The 17,529-nt window shown below is 39.2% G+C and overlaps 2 protein-coding genes across 2 annotated transcripts; one reads left to right on the top strand and one right to left on the bottom strand.

The window, feature by feature from the left end:
- Positions 1-339: 339 nt before the first annotated feature.
- Positions 340-11,469, top strand: mpi (mannose phosphate isomerase). The gene is made up of 8 exons (XM_080876055.1): positions 340-463; positions 1,529-1,656; positions 3,705-3,905; positions 4,176-4,317; positions 4,412-4,591; positions 6,155-6,328; positions 7,726-7,934; positions 10,404-11,469. The coding sequence occupies exons 1-8, from the start codon at positions 448-450 to the stop codon at positions 10,620-10,622; spliced, it is 1,269 nt and encodes a 422-aa protein (XP_080732181.1). The 5' UTR covers positions 340-447; the 3' UTR covers positions 10,623-11,469.
- A 623-nt stretch (positions 11,470-12,092) lies between these two features.
- plex9.2 (PML-like exon 9.2) lies at positions 12,093-17,529 on the bottom strand. Its single transcript, XM_080876056.1, has 2 exons — positions 17,267-17,529; positions 12,093-16,551 (listed from the first exon to the last, which is right to left on the bottom strand). The coding sequence occupies exons 1-2, from the start codon at positions 17,337-17,339 to the stop codon at positions 15,902-15,904; spliced, it is 723 nt and encodes a 240-aa protein (XP_080732182.1). The 5' UTR covers positions 17,340-17,529; the 3' UTR covers positions 12,093-15,901.

Here is a 17,529-nt window from a genome sequence, read left to right on the forward strand (position 1 = left end):
TCTGTAAAAATCTCATATGTATGAAAAGTTTTAATGCATAAAAAACTCCATACTCTTTTAGTTCAACTTTAATTTACTTATTATAAAAAGAACACACACACTCACACACTCTCTCTATATAGCTATAGATATATCTATAGATATATATGTTTATATGTATATTGTTCTTGTTGTTTTATTTTCTTTCCATTTTGGGTTGGTCCTAACTGTCGGATGTCCTCGTAGGGCATGTCCAGAATGCCCTGTGACCAGTTATGGTCGAATAAATATTAAAACAAACAAACAATCTGTGGCGTTTAGTTTTAATTTTTTGCTTTGTTCTTTTCCAAGCAATTATCTCTGTGGGTAAAAAGCTGAAATTATTCAGTTGAATTATTCAAATTAAAAAAAAAACATCTGCCACGTCCGTCGTGACGTCACCAGCAGCCGTCAGTCGACGTCGCAGACATGGAGGAAGTGAGAGGTGAGAGATTTACTCCTTTTAAACTGTCTGAAATGATCTCTTTTACAGATACATACTCAGCTAGCTAACAGCAGATGTTTGTTTACGCTGCGTGATGTCCGGTGCTGCTCGGTAATATGACGGGAGGCTCGGCGTTACCCGAAAAACCACCTCATTGTTTCAGCCGGCGTTTTGATTGCTTTACGTGTGGCTCACTGTCCTTTTCACTGTGCTGTTAGCACCTCAGCCACAAAGATGGAGTTTAGTATTTTTTCCCTACCGCATATAAAACCTTTACTTTCAGCTACATTTGTCTGAAACCGGCAAACAGAGCCTGCCAAACGTAAAGCTGCTTACTGTGTGTTTCTGTCCTGTGAAGGCTGCACCGTCAGCTGCCCGGTGTTCTGATTAAAAATGTACCCCCAGCAATCCGTTCCGCTTGTCTTACTGGTTTAGCGAAGCAGGTAGTTATTAGAAATCCAGTGAAACTTGTTTAGTTCAAACTGTGATAAGACAGAAAGAGAGGTAATGAGGTAAAAATATATTATTTAAATCAATCAACTCAATAAAAAGTGTTATTAAATAAATTAACATCATATAAAAAGCCGAATATAACACAACAAAGAGCCTAATAAGTAAAACTATGAGGTGTAAGGTAGAGGCGATTTTCCTGTACCTACATAAATCTAATGCATTTTAATATTTTTATAGATGACTTTAACGCAGGTTTTTTCTGATGATTGGTATTGCATTATAAAGGATTACTGGATCGTGGGCACAAAAAACAATTATTACCATGAGCTTCTGATGATATTTAAAGATAGCTTGTTGTTTGAATGATCTTAGAGCAGTACAGCTATCACCATTAAAAGCTCGACATGGGTCTCACTGTGTGTGAAGATGGAAGCCTAATGTGTTATTGTCTCAGTTCTGCTGCTGATAAACTGGCTGCTGTGTGCATATGCACCTGTCAGTAGAACATTAAAGAGGCTCATACTAGAGTTTTGTAACTCACTGTATGTTTTTGTTTTTTTGTTTTTTTGTAATATTTATACACTTATTGCACATTAAATGTTTCCTCCTCAGTGTTTCCCCTGACCTGTGCTGTGCAAAATTATGCATGGGGCAAGGTTGGACTGGACAGCGAGGTGGCCAAGCTGGTGATTGGCGGAGATGCACTTGCTGTCGTAGAGGCTGATAAACCTTATGCAGAGGTAAGGCCCAGAGATATTTGGGGTACCTGTTGGAGGGAGGGTAGTGAACATTTAACACTCAGTATTGAAAATGTACAAGCATGCATGTGATTCATTCTTAAAAGTTAAAGAAACTTAATGTTTTCAGGTTTTCTGAAAACCTGAGACCACTATGCTGGAACAGAGCTGGAAACTTGGTTTTCACTCTGGTTTTCTGGAATAGGTTTGAATAGAATTGTAGGACTACCATTTCTTGAGATAGCTACGCTTGAGTCGTTTGAGCTTATTTACACTTACTGTCAGCAATGAGGGATCTTTAACATTTGAATTTAGCTCTGTAGTCTTATGTTACCGTTAATGATACACAACTCCTCAGCCAAGCAAAAATAACGTAATCATTTTGGTTTTAAATGCAGTCGTGTCCTAGGCTGTCTTGGCACAGGCTCGGTGCTGTGCATGCCTTTAATAAGTCTGTCTTTATTTAGCCACAACAGCTTTGCAGTGTTTGTCATAAAGGTCATTAGTTCAGGTTACGATAGTGCTGATATTTTCACGTACTGTGGACCACATCCCTTGGTTGTACACATTTTCAGAAGGATGACTTTGATCAACACATTATGTGACATGTCTTTTTGTTTAACTGACTTTTGGTGTTTTATTTTGTTTTGTTCTTTTTAAGGGACTTGTCACCATAATTCTTCCCACAGCTGTTGCTTTTTTCCCCACAGACTTCCTGTTATAGTCACAGCCATTGCCCCCTGGTGGCTAGTAAAAATAACGCAGATTTAAGGTACCTAAGGCTTTACGTTTCAGACCTGGGCCTCTAATATGAATAAACATTCACGCAAAACTAGTTAACTGGCTAAATTATCCCAGGCATTCCCCTGCCCGTTCGCATAAAAGGGGTGGTCTTGGCACCACCTGACCAATCTAAAGGGGGCATTTCACGGGTTGTATGACTTTTCTTTTTTTTTTTTTCCACAGAAAATGATCCCTATCTGAGCCACCTACTGCAGAGATGTTATCAAATGGTTCTCACTGAGAACCAAGAACATATAAATATACTATATAAGTATGCAAGATTGCAAGATATGTTGTAGAAAGTTATTAATCTGGTTATTTAGCAGTAAAAATAATCATTTAATTCCAGTTATTTACACATTAGAGTCCATTTAAACTTTAAAGCTACACAGCTTGATAAACAAGATGTGGAAACCAATTCAGTTAGTCATGGATCAAAGTGAAATTAATTGTACTGGTTGAACAGGTATTCTCAGTGTGTTTTGTGTTCTAGAACCAGTGTAAAAAAGATTTAGAATCAAATTATAATCAAATCCAACTATATTTGATTTTCTAAATCTCTGAATCATTACACACCCATTCTGTGATATATTCCATACAACACACAGTTTGTGCTTCATTCAGTGGTTTTAGGCACAGCTTAACAAGCAATAGAAAACAAATTCCCCCAGCAGACAATCTATTAAACAACCATGCTGTGAATAAAAGACTCCATAAAAACGTCATTGATTCCAAATGGAAACTCTGGAAGTAGCCTGATTGAATATAAAAACACTATTCAACCTTAGTGTGCTGTCAAATTTGATATGAAGTCAGGAAGTACAGTGTAGGTGTCTAGTTTTTGGATCATCTGTTTGCTCACTGACACGTGACTTTGATAGAGCTTGTCCTTTATTTACAAACTGGAATAGCGCTCTGATCCCGTAGATTACACTCTCATAGTTTGGATTCCTTCCTTTTCACTCGCTATAAATGACCATGGTTTGGAGTATTGGGTTAATTGGGTCCATGTATAATCGCAGGCTTTTCTCTCAGTCAGCAAGACATCTGGGGCCTCTCATAGGTTTTTTAGAAAGTTTCAAGGCAGATAAAAAGAAAATAAGGAGAGCTACAAAACTGTGGTTTTTATTATTAAGATTTAGTACTTAGGAAATGTAAAGTGTGCCCACTTTTGGAACCTCTTGCTGCAACACCAACAGGAATATTTCTAAATAAAGTAAATAAAGTATGAGCTGTTATTCAGCTGAAAGCTGTGCTGTTTTCTCCAGCTGTGGATGGGCGCTCATCCAAAAGGTGACGCCCAGATTAAGGACAACAGGATCGCACAGACCACCCTGGGCCAGTGGATCGCCCACTTCCCTGCATGTCTGGGCTCAAAGGTGAAAGACACCTTCCAGGGTCAGCTGCCTTTCCTCTTCAAAGTTCTCTCGGTCAACACGGCTCTGTCAATACAAGCCCACCCCAACAAGGTGAGTACACGGACTCCCACACCTGCTCAGAGTTCAAGTTCTGCTGAAGCTGGCTCACCATTGTGAACTGGCTGACGTTTATGGGTGGAGGCAAATGTCAGCTGCTTTATTAAATGATTTATCAGGAGAAAGCATTACTCAAATCTACTTGTATAGCATGTAGTGATACTAAACTCATTATATTTTCAAGTTTTTTAGGATCAAGGACATACTTTTTTCCTTTGTATGTGTATGAAAACGCATGTTTTTTTTCTATAATGTTTTGGTCAGGAATTAGCCACTCGACTACACACTCAGTTTCCGGAGCACTACCCAGACACCAACCACAAACCGGAGATGGCCATTGCTCTCACCCGCTTCGAAGGCCTCTGTGGCTTCAGACCAGTGGAAGAGATCCTGGAATTTCTTGAAAGTGAGTTTTGGATTTTTTGTGTCAAACCAAAAAACATGTACTCTGCTTCAAATGGTCATAAAACAAAATTAATCTGTGTGTGTTTATTTGTCAGAGGTCCCAGAGTTCCACACTCTGGTGGGTCACGGGGCAGCACAAGAGCTGCGGGGCGGCGTGGGAGATGCAGACCGTACGAGCCAGGCGCTGAAGAGGTGCTTCACCAGGATGATGGATTGGGAGAAGAAGGTGGTGGTAGAGAACCTCAACGAGCTGGTGAAAAGGGTCACGGAAGACGGTGAGAATTAATTTTTTTAAATGATCGTCAACAGGTTTCATGATGTGTATGTAGATATGTGTCGTTTAACTATTACACATTTCTGAGGCAGTTTTAATGTAAATTACACAAAAATTTAATCAAGGCCACTGAAGGCAAAAAAAATATTTTGAAAACAGTTTATTAAAAAGAGATTAATTTACAATTGTAGATTCTTTAAAAGATCTATACTATATTAAATTTAAAAAAAAAACATTGACATTGCAGAGTCAAAGTCTGATTTGCAGTATTTGTTTTTATAGCCAAGGATAATTTTTAAAACTAATCTCTTAATGCGCAATTTTAAATGTATGTTCTTGTATACACAGCTTACAGCTATCTACTGTTATGTTTGTAGTTCTGGGTCTGTGAAGGTTCTCAGTCATCCATGTCATCGTAGTCTAAGGAGCTTGGAAAGAAAAGCGTCTGGACTTCTTTAGGTTGCTTGAAGACGTTTCACCTCTCATCCGAGAAGCTTCTTCAGTTCTAGGGTCAAATGGTGGAGAGTCCCGGATTTAAACCCCGTGGGAGTTTCCCCCCAAGGAGGGAAAAAGGGACCCTGGGCCATCTGACCTCAGGAAATCACATGATAGGGTGGGGCTAGGTTTCACAATGAGCTCACCCGAAACCCTGGTTGATGGTGACCCACACCCGTTTTCACACCTTGGCTCATGTGATTAGGTAAAGGATCATCAGGGGGTCCTTTTGTCCCTCTTTGGGGGGAAACTCCCACTGGGTTTAAATCTGGGACCCTCCACCATTTGACCCTAGAACTGAAGAAGCTTCTCGGATGAGAGGTGAAACGTCTTCAAGGAACTTAAAGAAGTCCAGACGCTTTCCTTTCCAAGCTCCTTAGACTTTGTAGTTCTGCCCACATTTTAACCAGGACCTACATGTTGAAGATCGAATCTGTGTGTCAGATTGGAGTAATTACTAAAATTATAAAGGCTAAGAAACCTTTGTGTGATTCTGTTGTATACTGGCATTGGATAGGAAGGTTTCTCATTAGCTAGTGATGATATTTTTAATCTTGACTCCCTCAGGCAGTCGGGGCAGATGGCCGTCCCTCCCTGAGCCTGATTCTGCTGGAGGTTTCTTCCTGTTAAAGGGGAGTTTTTCTTTCCCACTGTTGCCAAGTGCTTGCTCCTATGAGCAAGCATTTGACTTGAGGCATTTGATTTAGCACTACATAAACTGAATTGAATTGAAAAAGTATGTAAGACCTGAAAAAGTGTGGTATCCGCTAACTTGAAGCATTTACTAAAACATAATTGCTGAAGTATAAATAATGTTTTGAGGGTATTTGTGTTAGAATAAATAGCTACAGTGAAAGGGTAGGGTCCAGCTGTGATTGTGTTGCCCTGAGTTCACATCAGGGGAACGGTGCTGTGCGTTCACACCTAGCAGTGTTAGCATCTGGCAGCAAAGTCGACCATTCTGCAATTATTCAAAAATGACTTTAAAACACAGAGAAAAATAAGAGCTCAGTTTGATCTTATGTTTTGCTAACACAGTCCTACCTCGGGATGTTTGTGATCCTTGCAGCTGCAGCTGGAAAGGACACGTCAGGCATCAGTGGTGACCTGTTGCTCCGTCTCCACTCTCAGTACCCTGGAGACATTGGCTGCTTCTCAATCTACTTCCTCAATCATGTGGTCCTGAATCCAGGCCAGGCCATGTTCCTGGGAGCCAATGAGCCTCACGCTTACCTTTATGGAGGTCAGTAGATAGCATTTACATTTATAAGATTCTAGTACAATAGAGCTCCAGATTCAGTTGAGTGAGCGTGACTGAAACTGTTGACTTTCCAGCGTCGCTGCAGTTCTTCTGCATAACAGAGCAGCAGATATGGCTTTTAAGAGCTAGTATGGGATTATTTAGCAGCTTAGGCTTTTCTGTCTGAACGACCAATTTGACTATGCCAAGACTGGCTTCTGTCTGTCCACAAGACTCACTTCTCTACAGTATTGGTCAGAATTTTAGTCAAGCTTACAACACACTCATCACCTAATGGATCACATTTGTCATTTTACAGTCAATAACCTGTAAATTGTGAAGGTGAATAAACTGGATGAGCTATTATGTCATAGAAGCGCTAGGTCTTTAATCCCAATCATAAAAATGAACAATGTTTTTATCCATCTTCTGTTACTCTCAACGTCACGTCCACTGCATCTCTACCACAAATCTTAAAGTATAGATCATAAAGTCTCAAAACTGCAGGCCTCTGTAGTTTTGAGAAAATGCTACTCAAATATTGAACTACGTTCAGCTACAGATTAATACACAGGGAGTTTTTAAAGGAGGATTGTGCATTTTTATTATTTTACACTGAAGAACCCTGAAGTATACTAAAAAGCTTGTGACAGAGCAGAATACATGTTGTTGTACAGTCAGAGATGTTTAAACTGGAATCTGTCCAACTAAATTATATCAAAGACTGCCACAGGAGTGAACTAATCAGTCTGCAGGTAGGGAAACACAAGACAGGACGTGGTCTGCCAGCAGCTAATGAACTTTCACAAAAAGTGGTGTTTGTCTGACAGTAAACAGTAAATGGTGTCTGTCTCTTGGGAGGAGGAGAAAATAGTAGGCAGAATAAATAATGTTTTGGGTGTCACTAACATAACCAAGTAGCCAACTCCAGTAAATTCTGTGTGTATTATTTGATTCCTTAGATGAGTTGATGTTAAATACATCGATTTAGTTATTTTCAGCAGATGACGTGGAAGCTAGTAAAACTGTCTCATCCACTGGGAGCAAACTGCAAAATGCTGAGAGCCAGCCTTTTTTTTTTTTTTTTTTTTTTAACCAGAAATGTCGAGCTTTGGTGTCATCTTCTTTGAAACATGAAGCATACACAAGAGCTTCTCTGTGAACTCAGCAGTCTGTGAAGCACTGATTTACCGCAGTGTCTTTTTTAGCAGCTGTCTCAGCAGAATAAAATGCAATCCGGCTATGAGATGTGTTGATGATGTGTTCAGCTCATCTTTATCTCTGGAAAATTGCCCTGTTCTGTTGTTCGCCCACATGAAAGCATCTGAATCTGTTTAACATTGCAGGATTTTCTGGGAATTGATTTTAATATTTGATTTTCTATTTATGCACCCATCTAGACTGTATTGAGTGCATGGCCTGCTCAGACAACACTGTGAGGGCCGGACTGACACCCAAATACATCGATGTTAACACACTCTGTGAGATGCTGAACTACAGCCCCGCCCCCGCCTCCTCGAAAATCTTCCTGTGTCTTCAGGACCCCTCTGACCCCTGCGTGTCCATATACAACCCGCCCGTGCCAGACTTCACTGTCATGAGGATACAGGTTAGAAAATTGTATAGTTGATCTCATCTTTAAAATAAAACCTTGTCATTTGAGAAAAAAAACAACTAACTTTACGTGATATATTGACATTATATACAAATTAGACATAACACTGTGACCGCTGCTAGTTAAAGTGAATAACGCGGATTGTCCCTTTATCAAGGCTTCTGTTAGTGGGTTTGATATATTAGGGAGATAGTGAACATTTTGTCCTCAAGGCTGTAAGTGAGTTTGAAAAGGAGTGATGGCTAGATGACTGGGTCAGAGGATCTCTGCAGCTCCTGTGGGCTGTTCCCCATCTGCAGTGGTCAGTATCTATCAGAAGTGGCCCAAAGAAAGAACAGTGCTGAATAAGCGACGGGGTCATGGACAACTAAGGCTCATTGATGCATGTGAGGAGTGAAGGCTGGCCCGTGTGGTCTGATCCAACAGATGAGTAACTGTAGCTCAAACTGCTGAAAAGGTTGATGCTGGTTCTCATAGAAAGACATCAGAATACACAGAGCATCACAGTTTGTTGTGTATGTGGCTGCATAACAGCAGACCGGTCAGGGTGTCCATGCTGATCTGCATCAGAAGTGGACCAAGGAGCAATGGAAGCAGTGGTCTGGTCTGATGAATCATGTTTTATTTTCTTTTACATCACGTGGATGGTCAGGTGTGTGTGAGTTGCTTACCTGGGGAACACCTGGCAACAGGATGCATAATGGGAAGAAGGCAAGCTGGTGTAGTGTGACGCTTTGGGGAATGTTCTGCTGGGAAACCTTGGGTCCTGCCATCCATGTGGATGTTACTTTGATGTGTACAGCATTTGATAGAAACAGCATTCTCTGCTGACTGTGGCCTCTTTCAGCAGCATGATGCTCCCTGCCACAAAGCAAAAAATGGTTGGACCACAGCAATGAGTTTGAGGTGTTGACTTGGCCTCCAAAGCCCCCAGATCTAAATCCAGTCATTCTGTGGGATGTGCTTGACAAAAGAATCCATGAAGGCCCCCTTTGCAACTTACAGGACTTAAAGGATATATTGCTAACATCTTGGTACAGATACAGCAGCACATTTTCAGAGGTCTAGTGGGGTTCATGCCTCGATGGGTCCGGGCTGTTTTGGCAGCAATACGGGGACCAACACAGAAGTTAGGCAGGTGGTCATAATGTTATATCTGATCAGTGTATATAATAACCAGTTTTTTTTGTTGTTTTTAATTTTTCTTAGAATTTAGTTTAAAATGTAATATTTGGCATATTGTGTTTTGTGTTTTTAAAAAGTTAAACTTTTACTCTCAACCCATGTGCACTCTGAGTTGATATTATAGAAACCTTCCTTCCATCAGTCTGCCTTTGTGACGCTTTGACACGTAGTTTGTTCAACTGATAGAGTGCGAAAACAAATTTGAAAGAAATTAGAGTTTCTTCTATTTTCATGTATTTTCCAAAGTGGCTTTTATTATTTGAGTTTAGTTTTTGTAAAACTGCTTAGTTTCACTTTAGTTTTTACTAGTTTCAGTATTCGTTTTAGGGGTTTGATTTAAGGAGTTGCAAATTAATCGTGCAATACAAACACAACACTTTTTGAAGGCAGCTGAGTCACAGTTATGTGACTCTAACAATCTGACCAAATTAACCCTTTCACGCATAGTGGTCACTACAGTGGACAGCTATGCAAAGGCTGTTTTCTTGTATTTGGGTCAGTGTTGATGGTATACTTGCACATAAACCAATACATTGGACACTGATGTGTCACTCCATACCCTGCCATCCACTGGTCGCTTAGTGTGACTATAGATGTATGATGTGTTTCATTGTAATTATTGTTATTTAACCCTGTCATGCATGAATTATGACAACCTCAATCAGGATTTTTTCTTAAGTATTTTTATTCATCTTTTCATGCCTAAAGATGAAGGAAAAAAATCCTGATTGAGGTTGTCATAATTCATGCATGAAAGGTTTAGCAAAGATCAATGAATACTCATGCTAAACTTCACTGATTTCAGGAAGTTAGGTCCCAATTACAGACAGTAAAGTAAAAGTAAGGAATCGCTTAAATCACCTTTCTTCCCCCCGTTGATGATCAGTCTTCTTAACCATATCTACATCCCTAAGTACAATGAGGTGCCGACATGTGACTGATTAGATAAGAAGCAGTTTAACATGTGTAGTTAACTGTCTGGTGAGTGTATATGTCGTGTACAGTGTCATTTTACTTTTTCATGTGTCTAGATTTTATTTGATTCCAGTTCAGCAAAATGGTTTTTCATACCTACCTTTAGTTAATGATAAACCATTATTGATGTTATTACAACACCTGTGATTTTAATACTGTTAAAAATACACATCTTTGATTGACATCCAAACTGTCATTGGACTATTGCAAGCACCACCTTTAAACAGAAAGTCTCGAATGTTTTCTTTCGTTTTTTAATGTTTGTTTTAAATACCGACTCATTGTCACCCTTCCATCCTGCAGATCCCAGCCTCAGTGAAGCAGTACAATATTTCTCCAGTCGACAGCGCCAGCATCCTCCTGGTCATTGAAGGTGAAGCCACGGGAACCTCGCCTGCTGCTCTCTCCGACCTCACACTGACGCGGGGCAGCGTCCTGTTCGTCTCGGCCAACGAGAGCGTCTCTCTACACATCACCTCGCAGTCGGGGATGACCCTTTTTCGAGCCTGCTGCCTTCTGTAGTTGTGGGTCTGTGGTCGTTAAAGCTCATACTACCTGTTTGTTTGTATTTGTGATTTGAAGTGTCGAGGTTTGTCCTTGTGTTTTACCTGAGCTCGATGACTCGTGCACTTTTTACAAGATAGTATAGAAGCTAAAGGAGCCTCATCGGTACCTGCTGCTCCCCTTTAACCCCTAAAATGTAACATGTGCCCTCTCTGCCACCTCCAGCACTCTTCTCTAGCTTTAAACTCCAGTTTTAATCCAATGCTGATGGATTTATTGGTTCTTACCCTTTTCGTGTGTGCAAGTACTCATAAAACACAGAAGATCTGCACATCCAAAATTCTTTATAGGTGCTGGATAGAGGGCAGAATAAAAAGTAAAATATGTCTGTTTAGTTGCTGTTTTGGTGTTTAAGGTCCTTAGTTTGCTCAAAAATAGAAATCTGAACATCTGCCGTCCCAGGACAAGTGAAGAACATCCAACATGATTAAAAGTTTTCAATTAGCTGAAGGTGGATTGTAAAAATATTGGTGATAACTGGAAAAAAACATCAAGTACAGTTAATTTCTCAATTTTTTTCCTGCATGTTATTTTATACCCTGAATTATGAAGGTGACACACACTAGCTGTAATGAACTAAACAGCATTGTGGGGCTGATGTTTACTGTTGTACACTTCACCACCACTCAGTGCTTTGAACAGCCAGACAACCAACCTGTTAAGGACAACAAAGCACATCTGTTTTATATGCCAGCTACTGCGTTCCAGGATCAGTGTTGTCATTTTAACTTTAGCTCAAACTGGAGAATATCCACCTTTCAAACTTAATTTTAGGCAAAAAAAAAAAAAGAAAGTAAAAGAAAAACATTAAAAAGTACAAAGTGTGATACTGAGATGCCTGTGCATGTTTTAGAGCAGTAGCACTCTCCAGAGCACCTTCTGTGATTACTATATCAGTGCTACAAACCAATCACAGTGAAGCTAAGCCTGCTGAGTGTTACTGCTTCTGTTACCAGCGCATGTTTTACAGTCTGGAAACATCCCGTCAAAGTGGTGAAAACTCATGAGTATTAAAAATGAATGAATAAAAATAAATAAGAAGCGGGCATGAAGAGCCATTTCCATCTCTGTCCCATAAAGCATGACGATGTGGCAACCATGTAGGGGTGTAACAATTCTGAGACCGAAACCATGATACAAACGTCCACCATACTGTGTCATGTAGGTACTCTGGGATTCACGTAGAGCAGTTAAAGCATGCTAACTTTATGAAAGATGTAATAAAGATTGTTCAAGTAACAAGCAGGGACGCCTGCTATTTGTCGACTATACATAAAGTCCAGAAGTACTAGAAGTGCAGACTTTAATTAGTGCTTTAATTGGATGCAAGTTAACTGTTGATTTGAAGAGTTTGTTCAGTCACCCATAACAGGTGGGAGTACGTTTTGCATTGTGCTAATCTGGATGTATCAAAGAACTTTTGCACTGATTTGATTGGTAATTTATTTCAACATGTGAACAATATACAAGTACATTTAGAAAAGAAAATAAGAGAGAAAAAAATACTATACAAATTACATACAAAAAAAACCGTTCTGATTAATTTACATGTTGAAAGGGAGTGGGAAGAAGTACACACTTATTTAATCCCACCCCTTTGCCATAAATTATCAGTTAATATTTAGTCAGCTTCCTTACTGATATAATTTGTAATAAAAATAGCGAACAGATTTCTGATATACTTTATACTATAATATCACATCATGAGTTTTTTGTTTGTTTGTTTGTTTTTAAATAGAGACATTCACTTAATTTCAATATTTTCCTTTTCTTTATAGATCGAGAAGATCATATTTTTATAACTCTTTTTGAACAGTTTTATGTTTGGACATTGCTTTAATTCCATATTCAGCCTGTTCCATAGTTTCACTCCATGAACAGAAACACAAAAGCCTTTTCTTGTAGTACGTACCTTCATTGTTTTGAAGTTACAAAAACCCCTTAAATTATAACTTCCTTCTTTCAAAAAAAACATACTCTGAATATTACCTGGCAGTTCTTTATTTTTTTCTTTGAATAGAATTTGTGCTGTTTGGAATTTCACTATATCGTCAATTTTCAATATTTCAGACTGCAAAAATAGTGAGTTTGTATGTTCCCTATAACCTGCATTGTGGATGATTCGAATTGCTTTTTTTTTTAAGAGTAAAAAGTGAATGTAATGTGGTTTTATAGTTATTGCCCCAGACCTCTGCACAATAGCTTAAGTATGGTGAAACCAGTGAACAGTATAGAATATGAAGTGATGTTCTGTCGAATACCTGTTTTGCCTTGTTTAGTACTGCAATGCTTCGTGATACTTTGGAATGAATATATCTTACGTGAGCTCTCCAGTTAAGTTTTTCATCTATTATTACCCCCAGAAATTTATTTTCACTGACTATTTCAATATCAACACCATTTATTTGAATCTTTGCATTTGTATTTAAACTACTATTTCCAAATAACATAAGTTTAGATTTATTCAAATTTAATGATAATTTATTTTTATCAAGCCAGAACTTCACTTTACTTATTTCATTAGTCATATCCTCCAATAAATTCTGCAGTTCATCACCGGAGCAAAAAATGTTTGTATCGTCAGCAAAGAGAACCACTTTTAATACACTGGACACTTTCTTCTTGGGGAATCAAATGTTTTTGGGACAACAGCTGAAGCTGTCGGACAGGACGGGCATTGAGACTGTCTGAGGGTATATAGAGCTGAACGGGTAAACTTCACTTTGCGGAAAAAAGTGAGGGAACTCATGCAACCTAATGGATTTTTACACCATTTTCAAATTTTGAAATCACTCTGACATGTTTCTAGCTATTGGTTGTACTCCTCATTGTCCTGTTAGCTGTTAGTAGCGTAGTAACTTGAAGTGTTACATTAGGAAGGGTATCTGGCATAAAAACTGTGCCAAATCAAAAACTCAGATCCATCCGCTGTGGCAGCATCTTGGGGAAAAAAGAAAGCAGCTGTAAATACCTCATTCAGCAGTTTTCAATGTGCATGAATTCACGCAAATAACTCACGGCAATACTTCACTTTGTCTTTGGTGTGAATGCAAAAAAAAAAAAAAAAGGTATGAACCTTGTAGTTTGGGAGAATTGTTACACCTCGAGAATCATAAATGCATACCGAGTCAAACATCTTGTTTGTCAACTAACAATTATCTAAACCTGCTTTAAGGTACTTATTGTAATTTCCTCTGTTTTGAAAGTGTTTTTAACACCTTTTAAATTTAAATGAAGCTTTCAGCAGAATGTAAACAATTGATCGGCATGACTTTACATCCAAAACACTGATAGATTTTTTTGTTGAAGAAATATAAAGAGAACCTTAACCAGGGCTGGACGGCAATTTTGTGTAATACCAATTTGTACCACAAGATGGTGTATCAGCGTAACCTTTGTTTAACCAGGCAAGCCATTAGAACAGTTTGTACAAAGGCATTTACTGGTGAAATACTGCCCCCTGGTGATAAAGGTTTTAGTTAACATTTGCTGCAGTTTAATTACAAAAAGTACCTTTAAAAGATTTTTTTGTCTTTTTGTACAGTTGTACAACAAAATGCTGCATTGAATTTTATACCTTATTGTATTGGAGAGATTTTTTGACTGTTGTTTGTAACGATTAATCAGCACGTGGCGATACATATGAAGTAAATGGTTTTACATGTTTATTATAATAGCTAAACAGGTTTCTTTTCCTAAAATATAATCTCTTTTGGTGACCACTTTACAACATGTTGGTGCAGTAGTAATAGTAGATTATTTCGGTAATGGTGCAAACTTCTGTGTAACTTTCCGGTTCTAGTACCAGGGTCGATCTGAATTCACTCAATAATGATGTGCACTTTCTTCTCGTAGTAGTTTTTATAGGCTCTCAACTCAAATATTCAATGATAGGTCCTCTATCAGCCTGCCAACCTACCACTGAACACGTTTTTCAGAGTGAGTGAAGCCGTGTTAATGCTTTATTATCACACTTGTGATGTAGGTTGATTGTCCCCAGTGCAGATGCGGTAAACCTTTACTTGTTTACTGTTGTTTTTTTAAAAAAAAGAAGAGTATTAAGAAGGATGTGAAGTTATTTTTAGATCACTTTTCTTGATTACCTCAAATCATCCTTCTGTAGCTCAAAACACTGTTAACGAATCATCTCTTGTTTGCCATGTTTTCATGTTATCTTTGTTTTGTGGAGTACTGTATTTAATGTAACTTCTGATTTAATGATCACGCACCTTTTTGTTGCCGATCTTGCTGTAAGTCACATTTTCATTTGAATACTGGACACCTGAAGTTTGTGGCTCTTTTTTTCCTTACTGTAAACTAATGACTTTCAAATACAGTTTGCATTGTTTTCTTTAACCTTTTATGGGAACATTTACTAGAATATGTCTGTAGTTAGGGCATGGTTGAGTATTTTTGAATGTGGTGATGCTGTAGCATGGTACTGCAGAGAACATGTATGTAAAAACGGTTTAATAAAGCCAGGTTCTGTTAACTGTACGGTCTGAACTTTTTTATTTCCTGCCTCTGGAGCATGAACATGAACAACACACACAGACTTTTACAGCCCCCCCCCCCGTGTGACAGTACTGTATTGTAGCAAGTATTTCTATTATATCATAGGAATGTTTGTTATAACACAATGTCATAGAGTGGCAAATGTGTAGCAGACTGGGGTGACCTGATGATGTTCTCCACAGCCTCCCTGGAAAGATCAAAGCCTTAAGAGAAGGGTGTGTCTGTTATGCTCTTGAGGATATTTGAATGGGCAGCAGGTCAGACCCAGGACACGCTTATGAACACCTCAGTGTCAGCCCTGAGGAGCGAGAGGGGAGGGCGGTGTAGGCATCTCTGATTGGAATGTTTTACATGCTAGTGAGCAGAAAAGAGCATGTGAGAGTATACAATCTGGAACAGAGTAGAAATGCAACACATTTATTAATGTCGAATATAGCTTTCTATAGAACACATTGAAACATTAAGTATATGAAGTTTCTTTTGTCATAAAGCTGGTAGCAAATATCTGAATATAATAATGAAAGTAAAGCTGCTAGGTCAACGATGAGTAAGGCATTTTAAAATTTACCCCACACTGCCTAAGGCTCGACCACTTATGTTGTGTTGTAGAAAAGTGCAATAAAGCTTTATTTCCTTATATCCAGTGTACAGGTTTTTGTTATGTTTACTTATTTTCTTTTAATATTAATTTCTTAAGTCTCAGATAATGAATTAAAATTGTATCAGGTTCTGTTATGATCCTCCGTAACCGTCACGGTCTGTTTGAAGTGCTCCCACAGGGGGCGCTGTCCTGGTAGTCTGCAGTGCACTTTGGCAACTGTGACAGGTGTTTTGTCGTCCATGGTGTCCAGAGTAAATCTGTGCCTGCAGATCACTTCCGGCTTGGGCCGAAGAACATCATACAGTGCCTGTAAAGCCCGCACGTCCTCCAGAGCATCATGGGCCTTGTAGCGCACGCCCAGCAGCTTCCTGACCAAGTTCTCCTGTCGAAAACTCTCCAGCCCATAGTCCTTCAGCACCTCACGTGACAGCGGCAGAGTGTCAACGTAACCTGAGACCAAAGACTCAAACTCTGCTCTGAGACCAAATTCATCTAGCGCGCGAGCCAGAAGCACACAATCAAAGCGGCGAATGTTGTGGCCGACGACGAGAGGGCGGCCGAGCATCTGAAGGAAAGCTATAAAGGAGACGAGCACCTCTCTGAGGGAGTTGGTGAGAACAGGCTGCCGGTGCAGGTACAGCCTCTGCCTGTGAACCTTGAAGCCAGTCACCTTGGAAGCTCCTTGCTGCATTCGACAGCGAGGGACGACGTAGAGGTTCAGCGAGTGGCCTCCACTCACCGCAGCCAGCTGGACGATCTCACAATTTGGATCTAGAGGAATAAAACATGAACACTTTCATGTGCTTCAAATTTAAATGACTACCTGAAGATTTTGTTTGTTTGTTTTTTAGCAGAAACAAGAGCAATTTTAAGAGCCAATAAATGAAAGTAAAATAAATAAAGAAGAAACAGAAAAAACACCCTCAAATAAGTTAATAATTGTTGATGTTGCACAGTTTGTTTTCCACTGTGCAGCTTCCTGCAGCAGACATGGGCTTAGCATAAATGGGTAAAAAAAATAACTACAAATAATAAACCTGAGGGACATCTGTTTGTGTTTTGTCTTTGAAAGAATAAATAACTCAGCCATTATACTGGAATATGATTTTTAAATAATCAAATATCAGTCCAAATCTATATTATAGCTTCAACTTTCTGTTCTTAGCTCACAGGAGTGGTCTTTTGCTGCTGTAGCCTTCAAGGTTCAACATGTTGTGCATTCAGAGATGCTGTTCTGCACATTTTCTGCTATTTAATAGTTGTTTTTTTTCTTTTAAAGAAAAGAAAAATGACCAAAAAAAACAAACAAATGAGCTATTGAATATTTTGGCTCCATTTATCTTCCATACCTGTGTGCACGGTGCGCTTAGTGGGTCAACCGTGTGTGTCTTTCCAACTTTTAACCGCAGTTTACAACATTATCACCATGATACAGTTTTATCGGTCATAATAACTCACGTAAAACAAAGTTAGAGTATGACCGTACCCAGTCCAGTCGTCTCCAGGTCAAAGAAAACCAGCGACTGTTGAGCGCCTTCAGCTTCCTCAGTTTTTTGCATCACGAATAAATAACTTCCGTTAGTGAGAGCAACGGAGAGGTTAGCTAAAAAAGTCCAAAAGCGACTATCATCATTGGCCTAAAGTGTTTAGCGATAAAACATTACATTTGGTCGGCACAGTTTTACTGTACACCGAGTCTGTCAAGCTTTCCCCGCCATGTTTTAAAGCACCTGCGCAGTGACCGACCGG

Source organism: Rhamphochromis sp. 'chilingali' (genome assembly GCF_963969265.1).
Source record: "Rhamphochromis sp. 'chilingali' genome assembly, chromosome: 2".
In the NCBI taxonomy this organism is placed as follows: Eukaryota; Metazoa; Chordata; class Actinopteri; order Cichliformes; family Cichlidae; genus Rhamphochromis; species Rhamphochromis sp. 'chilingali'.

What these genes read in the sequence shown, in the direction of transcription:
- mpi (XM_080876055.1), top strand. An exon ending in GATCCTGGAATTTCTTGAAA is followed by an intron (nt 4,318 to 4,411) that starts GTGAGTTTTGGA and finishes TTTATTTGTCAG; the next exon opens with AGGTCCCAGAGTTCCACACT. An exon ending in GAAAAGGGTCACGGAAGACG is followed by an intron (nt 4,592 to 6,154) that starts GTGAGAATTAAT and finishes TGATCCTTGCAG; the next exon opens with CTGCAGCTGGAAAGGACACG.
- plex9.2 (XM_080876056.1), bottom strand. Translation starts at nt 17,339, where the DNA reads ATGCAAAAAACTGAGGAAGCTGAAGGCGCTCAACAGTCGCTGGTTTTC. An exon ending in CCTGGAGACGACTGGACTGG is followed by an intron (nt 16,552 to 17,266) that starts GTACGGTCATAC and finishes TTATTCCTCTAG; the next exon opens with ATCCAAATTGTGAGATCGTC.